The following is a 12,358-nucleotide window of genomic DNA, read 5'->3' as shown; positions in this document are numbered from 1 at the left end:
ATCTATTTCCACAATTCTATTTTTGTTAACTACTGAAATGAACTATTATTTTAACTTCATTTATAATATTTACTATCAAAAGTTAAATGTCTTTTTGGCTTAAGCACTCACTAAGATCAATTTTTTATACAAGCCAGCAACAAAATCTTTTAAACTAAGACATTCATAAAAAATTACATATGCCATAATGGAAAAAATGAGTAAGTCATGGTATAATTTAAAAAATGCCTCAAAGTGACATGCTTATTTCAGAAAAAGCAACACTTGTAAAGAACATCTGCTTCACTGTCAGAAAATCAGAAAAATGAACTGTTACACATTCAGTAGACAATGCTAGAGGGGTGGAATAAAAATCCAAATGGTATTTTGGAATCACAGACAATTTTGCCAATTTCAAGAAAAAGCTTTTGCAGAAGATTTCAGTACAATTTAACGAAGTCTGACAAGAAGGCAGAAATTCATATCTTATTATTTTCAAATTGTTATGTTCTTCAGAAACAATGCTCTCTGAAGGATAGATGAAAAAGATATCATTTATAGTATGCTCTGAATAACTTATTTAAAATGCTTGGGTCTAGAAGTGTTTCAGATTTTGGATTTTTTAAGATTTTGGAATATTTGCATATCCATAATGAGATATCTATAAGATCCAAGCATAAATGCAAAATTCATTTATGTTTCATATACACCTTATACACACAGCCTGAAGTTAATCTGACACAGTATTTTTAATAGTTTTGTGTATAAAATGAAGTTCCGTTTTGACTGTGGCCCATCACACGAGGTCAGGTGTGGAACATTACACATGTGGCTTGCAATGTTGGCACCTAAAAAGTTTTGAATTTTCAAATTAGGGATGTTCAACCTGTACTACATAATCATCTGAAGATTTAGTTTAGTGTTTTCAGTCAAAGAAAGCTGGTAAAATTAACTTACAAAATTAATGCAGCTAAGAAACTAAAATTTACTTGTGATATGGCTATTTATGGTTAGCTTGAGACAATTCCTTAATTTTACATGATAAAATAATTATAGCATAAGATGATCCAGAAAGTTTATCCAGAGAAAAGTACTGTTTCAAGCTTAGGACAGTTGAAAACTACACAGGCTGGGTTTGAATCTGAGCTCCAATGCTATGTGAACTTCGGTACACTACTTTATCTGGGTATCAGTTTCTGTAACTATGAGGTAAAATGAAGATTAAATTAGTTAATAAATAAAAATTTCTTAGATCAACATTTGGCATATAGTAATGAGTTCTGTGATAAATATTGATATTTAATTACTATCATATATTGTGTTTTGAGAGACCAAAATAGATGCCATTTTGTCAACTAAGACAAACCCTAAGGTTAAGGAAACAAAAGTTACCCGTAGGTCAAGGGTTCAGGGCCTGGCTGGCATGGTAAATTTCTAAATTCGTATGATTACAATAAAAAAAAGATAGGCCTTTGCTAAACTCCTCTAACTGGAGCTATTGGGCAAGTTATCAGACTCCCATCTCTGATTTACAATCCAGACCACTACAACTCTGACTGTAGAGAGCACTGGCAAGCAACTGCAGACACTTTAAGCTAGTTTCAACCTGCTTAAAGAGGCTGTGCACAAACTGTCTTTGTGTCCTGTAGTTCACCTTTTGTTCACTCTTCACGTAAAGAGCCAAATTCCAGCTCATTTTCGTGCTAAAACCCTGCCCCAAAGTGAACATGGGATGTATATTATATATATTTACCTACTGTGCATATGCTCAGTTCCCCTCATAAATATGTATAGCGTTTCCCCAAAACCTGCTGAATATGTATGACTCTATTGTGTAATAAGGACCCTGTGAGGTATAAAACCACACCTGTCCCTGCCCTGTGTGAAGACAGAACACCTTTGGTCCATGCTGGAGACTATTTCTCCCTCATTAGCAAAATAATATCACTAATAAAGCTCCCCTTTCTATTAAACACTATTTAGCCACCCTGGTGGTCTTCTCAATGACAATATGAATTCTTGTTTTGTGGGACAGAAGGTAGAAAGGAAAGTAATAATATTCTGAGTGCCTAATATGTGGCAGGTACTACTTTAGGTATTTTACAATCCTAAAAATTATATTTTTTGACAAATGAGACAATGCAGGGAATTAATGACATGCTTACAGTCACAAAGCTTCCTAGTGGTGGAGCTAGGAATGACACCTCATGCTTTGTAACTTCAGGGTCTATATTCTCTCCGCTAGTAAAACTGCTCTAGAGGAACCTCAATGAAAGATCAAAAAATGAAGAGGTGCATAAATCCATTTCCTTTTATGGATTACTTTAATTCTGTAAGGGAAATAATACAGGGGAGTAAGAGAGAACCAGCAAATGGGGCACTATAAATTAACTCAAGATGCAACCAGCACTCTTGTATTCCATGTAATTAAAATAGTGAAAAATCTTGGCTCACAACTCTAAAAAATCTGGAAATCTGTGCTATATATGAACAAAAACATTTCTTTAATATAAGTTTAGAAGGCAGTACACTATACTCATAGGAGTAAAAGAAAACAGACTCTGCAATCATTAATTCTAGTAGTATTTCATTAAATATAATAAGAACAAGTTAAAAAAAAAAAGACCAAATAATGTTTCAATTTGTCAAAGCTAATTTCATTCACGAAAAGCAACAGTTTGCTACTTTAGGTATGTTTTTACTTACTTCTCCAATGGAATCTTGAGAATCCTGGTTGTATACCTGAGTCTCTACCTCTCCATCAGTACTTTCTTCTGCCATAACTTCTTCCTGTATCATAATACACTAATATATTAACCATATCAGTGTAGTAGATGAAGGGTTACCTGTTTTTGTTAGTTCTCTCATTTGAAAAAACCCTTCAAATCTATAATTTTATGAAACTATAGAAAAATAAGAAAATTTTATTTAAAAATTATAATCACATTCTTCCTCAGTATACACAAAGTAAGGTTTATGAACATTAATACGCGCTAATACAATTAATTTAGTAGCCTTAATGTTTGATTTGAAACCTGCTTCATTACGATTTAATTTTAACAACAAAAAGGAATATAATTTTGGCTAATCTTAGAAAAAGATAGCAGGTAACAGTTTATGTCCATGAGACTTCGAAACTTTGAGATGAAATTCAACTTATGTTTTTATGACTGTGTTTTTTTATTGAAATAGAAACAAATTCAATTAAAGATATGCAAGAATATAAAAAACACTGTTGGTAATAATACCTGGGTTGTCAGTGGAATCTTCGTAGAAAGTTCAATAAAAGTGTTTTCCAGATAATACATTTTGGCCCCAAAAGGTTAATTTTCTTTAGGCTATAACTGAAAAAAGTACCTTAACTCTACTGGAAAAAGTTAAAATAGACAGAAAGAACTTTACGCACCTCAGTTCCTACAGGTGTAACACTTTTCAACTTCTTTGGAAGAGGCATTTCCACTGTATCATCAGAGACTTGGTCTGATGCTTCTATGGTGCTATCCTCTTCCTCTTCACGTGTACGCTTCGGCAAAGAAGAACTGGGGGTAGCCGAAACTTTGAAATTACATAAATCTTGAATTAGAGCATGATAATAACTCAATTTAGATAAAGATAATTTACCCAATACGGTCACTTAACGAAAGGAGAACACAGTAAACATTTAATTGTACAGATTACTAAAATACAATCAATCAACTCCTAGATCAATGTCCATCAACATAATTTGTTTCTGCTAAGCTATGGGTAAACAAAGAGCAACTTATGCTCTGAGTCAATGTTTTTATACCAACCCAAGCTTTGCTTAATAAAGCCAGCCAATTTTTACAATATATCTAATTCACTGAGATTGTACTAATATGTTGTTATCTACAAAGTTTACATGGGACCTTCTATAAACTCAGGACTCCTTGAATAAGAAAAAATGTACACTGTATGTAAATCAGTATTCAGTCTTATCTTAGGTGTCTTTTAGTCCTCAGGACCTCCGTTAAATTATATACACTATATTTTGCATTAATATGTAAAACCAGTAAAAAAAAAATAACTGGAGGGGGGAGAATCATCTTAATGACAAACAACTGATTTAAAATAGTCATATTCAGTAGTAAACATGAAATAAAATGTTAGTAATATATTCATTCATTCTAATTCCCGGTAGGAAGCAAGTATGCACAAAGAATACCTGTGATACGTATTTTATCCAAGATATTATAATTGCGTAGGTCTATTCTAACTTCATTTGTACAGAGAATACTCAAAATATATATACTCAAGATATACTCAAGATCTTATAAATGCATAGGTCTACTCTGACTTCATTTTAAAATTAATTTTACCTGTGCCAAATACTGCTGTGGAAGTAGAAGGCCGCTCAACTGGTGAACTCTGAACAACCTCTACTATGTTTGAAGATAACTCTTGATTGGCAGGCTCAATCTGAGGATGACTCTGTTGAGTGGGTTGCACAAAAGCTGTAGCCTGTGTTTGTTGCTGAACAGTTAAAATAGGTTGAGAGATAGAAGGCTGGACATTAGGACTAGTAGAACGAACGGATCCACTTGTGCTTCCAAAAACTGGAACATGTTCCACAGGCCCTTCTGACTGCATGGCTGAAAAATAATTATAATGCTGAATATAAGCCTTCTACTTTTATTGAAGCTGAAATTATCCTTCTTTTTCTGTGGTACATGTCACCTTTCACACAGATTCTCTTGGCACTTGGTAGACAAATACATTGTGGGTAAAGGTAATGTATTACACATTTTTATGTTCCCTATGTAATTGATATGGTAGCATGCAATAAAATGTTGCCTGAATAAATATCTGTAACTGATTTTGCATCTATTCATTTAAATTACTGTTGAATAAAATTAATGAAATTAAGCTCAAAGTAAAATTAGAATTTTTCATTAAGCATCATTTTGTTTTTAATTGATATAACGGTAAATTTAATTAGTAATATATTTAGTTTATTGGATGTAGCTGAAATAAAACATTCTCTACTTTCATAGCACAGAAATACTTGAATAATTTACTGAATTCTAACATTTGTCAAGATAAGAATCTAAGGAAATATGCAGGTAGCAAAGTTTTACTGAACACCTACTGTGGAGTTAGGTAAAGGGATTAAACAATAAGAAGCCAAGATTTTTGCCCTTCAGGAGCTCAATGTAGTGGAGTAAAAAGCATGTATACCACAGAATAAAATACAAAGTTGTAATTGCTGTAATGAGTAACAGAGTGTCATGGGAAAAAATTGAAGAAAGCAATGAAATGGTCAGTTTCAGTGAGAAAGCCATGTTGGGTTGAGCCAGTAATTCAGTATGATTTTCCAAAGTGGATTTCATATATTCTTTGTCATTACAAGTGAAAATTTTGGTCCTAGAAGTATGTCCTTCAAATATTAAACACCCATTTTTACAATGACGTGACTTCAGCTGTAGTGGATGCTTCATTTATCTTTGAAATTACTGTCATCTTCTCATAATAAATCTAAATAAGCAATCAGTCTAATCAGATCTGTATTATTTTACTAACCTTCCTGTGATTCCACTTGTGTAGTGGGCATCACTGTAGCTGTTGGGGTAGTAGTGGGATTTGTAACAGTTGCAGGTGTAACCATTGGGCGGATACTAGCCCTGGGTGTTGACTTATTTCCAGCCATAGCTGCAGCTGTCACTTTACTTGGAGTAGACACAACAGGAGTTGGCTTGATATTGGCTGTTGGTGGGTCTGATGTGCTGGCACTTATAGAGGAGAAAATGCAAGAATAATCAGTAACAAATTATTACACAAATACTTTTAAAAACACAGTGAGTACAGGTCTCCATTTTTTGTTCACTAAATATTTCAGAGCCTTATTAAAGCTGTTTTGAATTTAAGCATTAAAAACTACACAGGGAATGCTCCAGAGTGGTGCATCCTGACAATGTAAAATGTATCTAGCTGTTGAATTGCTGAACCCAAGTCTCAGCCCAGCATTTTCTATCTGTCATCATGTAACATCACGGGGAAAATCAGTAGCAGCCTAACTCAGAAACCAACTATAAACTAAAAGATGAGAGACGTTTTCTCTGTCACAAAGCTTCATCTGATAGGACTGAAAGTAAGGTGAAAACAAGCTGGCAAATACACGATACAGTTCTGCAGAGAAAATAACTCTTTAGTGCATGTTTTTACAATAGAATACACAGATTTCTTTTTCCTAAACAGAAAGATCACTAGATATTCCCTGAGCTTTAAAAGAAAAATAACAGACTATGAAATAACTAAAACTCACATTCCTCTTTCACCAGAAGCTGGAGTTGTTTTCAATGTGATCTGTCTCTGCTGTTCAGGGACCTATAAAGAGAAAGCTCTTGATTGTTGTTCCTAGCCCACAAGAGTCCACTAAAAATGCCACAAAAAAATTTTCATTATTGTTAATTCTCTCTGCAATATGTTGAATTTTAGCCAAAATTCACTCACAAAGGCTCCTATATCACCAAGCACTTTCAAGTAAAATGTACAAAGAAAAACAATTTGTTACTTAAGAAGAATTAGCTAATCACCTTATTAGAAGGTTCTTGAGGCTCATCTCTCTGCTCAAGGTGTCTCTCTTGATGCTCCCTGAGTTCTCTTTCCAAGCGACTAATTCGACCTTCATATTGGGACTTTAGAGCAGTAATACGAACATCCAATTCATCTTTCTGCTGATCTAAGGCTCCATTCCTTTGTTTAAGCTCCTCATTTTCTTTAGTTAGCTGATCTTTTACACCTAAAGAAGTAACCAGGTGATTATACTAATATTATAATCAAACATTTAAAACAGCATTTATGCACTTAATTGGCACATGGTCACATCAGATTCTACTACTATAACATCTACATTAGTTATGATACACCATACATCTCAATGAGCAAAGCTCTAAGTACATTCATGTTTTAACTTATTACTAGAATATAAAATATACTTCAACATAAAAATTTACTTTTTCCTAACTAAAATCTCAAAAAGCTAAAGATCCTAGTTAACAGAAGCCCGTTTATATTTCAATGTATCATTCAATTCATTACTATGAATTGCAAAATTTTTATTTCATATAATCTACAGCACTGTTTAAAAATAATTCAAGAACTTTTAAAATCAATTAAGTTGTTAGGACATTGTCTTAGAGATCATTTAAAAAAAATGCCTGTAACAAAATCCAACTGACTTTTTATTTAACTACTCAGCAGACTGATAGGCAAGGCTGAATAAAGCCCTGAGCCTTGAAGAACTAGGTTCTTCATAAATTTGACATGATACTCTCCCTGAAGAGCTAGAGGGGCCCTCCACCAAATGAGGCACAAAAAAATCCCTGGGCTGGTAAAGATCTTTATGCAGTCTACATAAAGTTTCTAGACAGCACGGTCTGGGCTCAAAGGATCTCTGTCACAAGATAGAATTGTTATTCATGAAAGCAAAAGGATAGCAGTACTCCATTATCTACTGCCAGCCAACAATTGAGAAAAATTTCATCATATCAAGGATATCCTCATCACTTGAAAATTAGGATTGCTCTTTGTGTCCAACTAATTATTCCTAATATTTAAAGCACGCGCGCACACACACACACACACACACACAAACACCCTTCATAGTAGATACCTTTTATTTCTATTCCATTTAGTTTTAAGCCTGCAACACATAATCAACTTTCACTACCAAGTTCAAACTCAAAACAGATATTTACCAGCTAAGTGTGCAATTTTTGACTTTGCTGCTACAATAGCCTTTCTGGTTTTTTCTTCCTTTTCAGTTATCTGTTGTCGGAGCTGCTCCTCCTGTGTGGTTCTATCTTGAAGATCCTGACGAAGTCGTGAAAGTTCAGACTGAAGTTGCACAGTCTGTTCCTGGAGAGTTCTTGCTTCTGTCTCTTTTTCAGATAATGTCTTTAAAGGAAAACAAAGTATTCACCATGGAATTCAATCATTTCAATATAAACTGTATGTCGTAGCAACTTAAAGTATAACTTATTAATTTGCTTTTTAAAAGATTAAATGGAAGTATAAGTATAAAAATGGTGGTCAGACCAACTAAATGCACAATTGAAGATGATTGGGTACTACTTACATACATGAGCCATTCAAAGTAAAAAGAATAAAATGTATCCATTCCCACATGGTAAGAGAAAGTGTCAGTAGTTAACACATATTTCTTTAGGTGCATAACAGGAAAGAATTAGGAACAGACTGTTCTCACACTCATACCTTCTGCAGATTCTCTACTTGACTCTCGAGTGATTTTGATTTTGTTTCAGCTTGGTTGAGCGTTTCTTTGAGTTCCTGCATTTCCTGGACTGAAACATGCTGTTCCTGATGGTCTCCAGAGGACTGAGCCGACGTCTCCATAACCTAAGACAACAAACAGTAATAATACACTTACATATTTATATTCAGTAATTCCATTTCTGCAAGTTTGTCTAAGAGAATAATCACAGCTTTGCAAAGAAATTTTATCCCTGAAGGTATTCAAAACAGAATTTTCTATGAAACAACTGTAATCTCCAAAAATGGGGAACTAGTTATGGTTTTCCACATAACTGAATACTAAACAGCTAATCAAAATGATGCATTATAGTTGAATTTTCAACACTTAACTGTATTTTCATGATAATGAATCAAGTGAAAAAAGCATACAAAAGAATATAAGCATATAATATTATTTCTTTGGAAAAACACGTCGCTTACATGTATGAAAAGGGATACTAATGTACCAATAGTGGCTAAAACAAAGGGGTAGTAATTGTGAATTTTTTTCTTTATATTTATTTTCTAATCCAACATGAAATATATAATTTTCAACATACAAATTTCTTACCTTCAGGAATTAAAAACAATATCTAGATTCAAAATATAAATATAATAAAGATTTCTGAATTTTTTTGATAGGTGGTTAACATAAACAATTTATTTAAAACTATACAAAACCAGATTAGTCATCATTTTTAAATATACACAATTCTAATTAGCAATAAGTTATAGGAACATAGCTTTGAAAATGGAGAGTATTTGAAAGGTGAAGACTGAACTATCTAGTATTTACCAAAATGTGTGCGTTTATAATGCATTTTCAGACATATTAAAGAACTAATCTTAAATAATCATATATGCTTACACGAGTTTAGTATCTAAAAGCTAGTAATATTCAAAATTACAAAGAAATAAGATTTCGTAACATTCATCCTAATTTTTTTTTGTAAGATAAGCTTGTTCAAAATACCTTATCCTGTTGTGCTTTAAGTTCTTCATATTGAGTCTTGTACCTACGTCCAATTTTCTTAACTTGAGTAATAGTTTTGACTTTTTCTTGGATATCAATTATTTTGGCATCTAAGTCCTTCTGGATGGTTTCCTTTTCAGTTCTTACTTTATTTAGATCTTCCTTCAGACTCTGAATTAAGTTCTGGTTGTTAGTCAAAGATGCATTTGATCTTTAAAAAATGGAGGAAAGAAGAAAGATTAAATATATGAGACGCTTTTCAAAGTCTGAAGTTCAATGTAACTGTATGTTATACTGCTTTAATAACTTTTTTTTTTTTTTTAAATCCTAAAAAATACCCATATACTTCAAAGGTAAGACCTTACAAATTTACAGCCCTTCGGCAAGATCTTATTACATAGGTTTACATGCACATTTTAGAGATGAGAAAAACAGAGCTACCAATGGTCAAGTAACATGCGCAATTTTACAAACTAAAATCAAGTGATGGTACCCAGGTTTTAATTCAGACTTGCTTTAAGAGCAAAACCTACAATCTTTCTACTACATTGAGCATTGTCAAATTTTTTCTGTAAAAGGGCCGGATAGAACGTTATGCTTTGCAAGCCACAAAGTCTTTGCTGCATTTTTCTTAAACAATGCTTTAAAAATATAAAAATCATTCTTAGCTTATAGGCTGTACAAAACCAAATCATGGGCCACATTTGGTCTATGGACTATAGTTTGCCAACCCCTGTACTATATCCTGAACTGAACTTGAAATCAGATGGCCTGAATTAGGTAGTCAATCTTTTTGAATCTTAGGCTCCTCATTTTTAAGATTAAAATATAACTCTCATACTTAACATGCTAGATGATTGCTATAAAGAGAATGTATGTATATATATCACAAAAATTTGTAAGTTGTAAAGCAATATATAAATGGGACCATGATATGGACAAATTACACTAAAGCTTACAAAAGGTAAACCAGAAACATTAATTTTAACATTTAATTTCTTAATTTTAAGGGGGCAATACTTTGCTATTAGTTCATGTGAGAAAAAATTAGACTTACAAGCTTCCCTTGGCCAGGCATGATTGCTCATGCCTGTAATCCCAGCGCTTAGGGAGGCAGAAGTGGGAAGACAGCTTGAGCCCAGGAGTTTGAGACCAGCCTGGGCAACAGAGGGAAACACTGTTCTCCACAAAAAGGAACACAAAAGCCAAAGTAATAAAACCCACTTCCCTTATAGAGTCACAAATAAAAGCTAACCAAAAGAAAAAAAAACCTCCTTGTAAGTTTTTGATAGCTGTAAATTTAGCTTTAGACTTCCACTGAGTAGCTCTTTAAAAAATAAAATATAGAGAAATAATTATGAGGATAGTCTCATATATATTTTATATACAAAGGCATAATATTAAATCACTGCTTGACTCTACAAAGTAGATGGAAGTCAGATATAGGTGCTCTAGCACTTTCCATTCTTTCTAAAACCAGGAGGCAGGCACTTGGGGAGTCATGTAAATAAGTAAAATAAACTTCTTTAAGATTTTATATATTATAAATGATTTAAGGCTTCTTTCCATATACCTTGCAATTTCAGCTTTAAGTCTACCAATTTCTTCTGTCAATTGTTGAATACGCTTAGTATGAACTTCCTTTTCAGAAAGGAGCTTCCGATATTCTTCTGTATCTGGATCTTTCTGTTGACTTACTAGATGCTAGAATAACAAAAATGCATACTTGATTTTTTTAGGTTTTATGAAACAAATGTGCTATAATAAAATGGCAGAATATCTGATTATGTTTACATTAGGTGTCCTGCATGTAAAGTAATCAAGCATGGAACTACAAGATACTAAGATCAAACTAAGCTTTGGCTTGTTTGGCTAAGAAGTCTACCCAAAATACAGGAGGAAAAAAAAAAAAATCAAATGTCATTAAATGCTCATTATTTTTTCATATTTGTGAATAAACATTTCATATTAGTTACAATGAAGCCAAATACAGGGATCTGAAGAATCAAAACTTTCAATATTAAGTACCTAATTTCATTGAAGTGACATTTACAAGAAAAAAATTATAGACAATGCATTACAAGTTAAACACACAAACCTTCTGTAGATGCCAGGTAATGTGCTTCACATTTGTTAAATTTTTATCACATGAAAGGTGATAAGGGAAAACTAAAGCTTCAAGAGGTTAAGAAACTCTCCCAAGTCATATAAATAATACATGCAAGGCAGATTTCTAACCTTTTGTTTGAATAAAGGGCTGGAGTTTCAAACCACAGTATGTTACATGGTTTCATCTCCCTAAAAACGTTCCAGTGAACAAGTCTTTTTAAAGTGCTTTAATAAATTCAATAAATTATACAGATTCCTATTTTGCTTTTTTTTTTTGAAACAGTGTCTCCCTCTCTCACCCAGGCTAGCATGCAGTAGCATGATCACAACTCACTGCAGCTTCGACCTCCTGGGCTCAAGTAATCTTCTGACCTCAGCCTCCCAAGTAGATGGGACTACAGGCATGTACCACTATGCCCAGCTAATTTTTAACTTTTTGTAGAGATGGAGTCTCACTACATTGCCCAGGCTGGTCTCAAACTTCTGGGCTCAAGCAATCCTCCCATCTTGGCCTCCAAAAGTGCTGGGATTACAGGCATGAGCCACCATGTCTGGCCTCAGATTTCTATTTTCATGTATAAAAATATTTTAGAGATAAAATGAAAGCCTAAAACTTTAAAATTATGGAAAATAACTGCTTTTTAGAAATATATATAATGTAACCAAAATTTTTTATAAATTGGGTTATAAGTTTAACATCTGTCATGTATTTACATGTATTAATAACATAATAGACTTTCACTAATAAACACAATAATTTTCACTAGTTCCTCAAATATTTTTTTCCCCTAAGTTTCCCCTATTATTAAAAACACGTGTTTCCATGTTTTGGAAGAGTTTTAACTGCATTTACCTGGTTACGTGCTTTCCAACGTTTGACATCCTCTTCTAACAGCTTCTTCTCTGCCTGCAACATACCGCTTTTCTCACTCAGCTCAGCATTTGCTTCTTGTAAGGGTAAAATATCTAACTCCAGTTTCCTCACCTAAAAATCATGCCAATATTTAACAACAAATGTAAAAATTC

General features: G+C 33.2%; 1 protein-coding gene across 1 annotated transcript in view; it reads right to left on the bottom strand.

The window, feature by feature from the left end:
* TPR (translocated promoter region, nuclear basket protein) overlaps positions 1-12,358 on the bottom strand; it is a 61,517-nt gene that overhangs the window by 14,622 nt on the left and 34,537 nt on the right. Inside the window, exons 30-40 of the mRNA XM_024245851.3 lie at positions 12,186-12,317; positions 10,797-10,927; positions 9,224-9,434; positions 8,212-8,355; positions 7,695-7,893; positions 6,531-6,736; positions 6,260-6,321; positions 5,518-5,726; positions 4,317-4,589; positions 3,386-3,534; positions 2,686-2,769 (exon numbers count right to left, since the gene is read on the bottom strand). Of these exons, the coding sequence (XP_024101619.2) occupies positions 2,686-2,769; positions 3,386-3,534; positions 4,317-4,589; positions 5,518-5,726; positions 6,260-6,321; positions 6,531-6,736; positions 7,695-7,893; positions 8,212-8,355; positions 9,224-9,434; positions 10,797-10,927; positions 12,186-12,317 (1,800 nt within the window). The remainder of the gene's footprint in view (positions 1-2,685; positions 2,770-3,385; positions 3,535-4,316; positions 4,590-5,517; positions 5,727-6,259; positions 6,322-6,530; positions 6,737-7,694; positions 7,894-8,211; positions 8,356-9,223; positions 9,435-10,796; positions 10,928-12,185; positions 12,318-12,358) is intronic.

This window comes from Pongo abelii, chromosome 1 (genome assembly GCF_028885655.2).
Source record: "Pongo abelii isolate AG06213 chromosome 1, NHGRI_mPonAbe1-v2.0_pri, whole genome shotgun sequence".
NCBI lineage: Eukaryota > Metazoa > Chordata > Mammalia > Primates > Hominidae > Pongo > Pongo abelii.
This window is presented reverse-complemented; position numbering and strand designations above follow the sequence as displayed.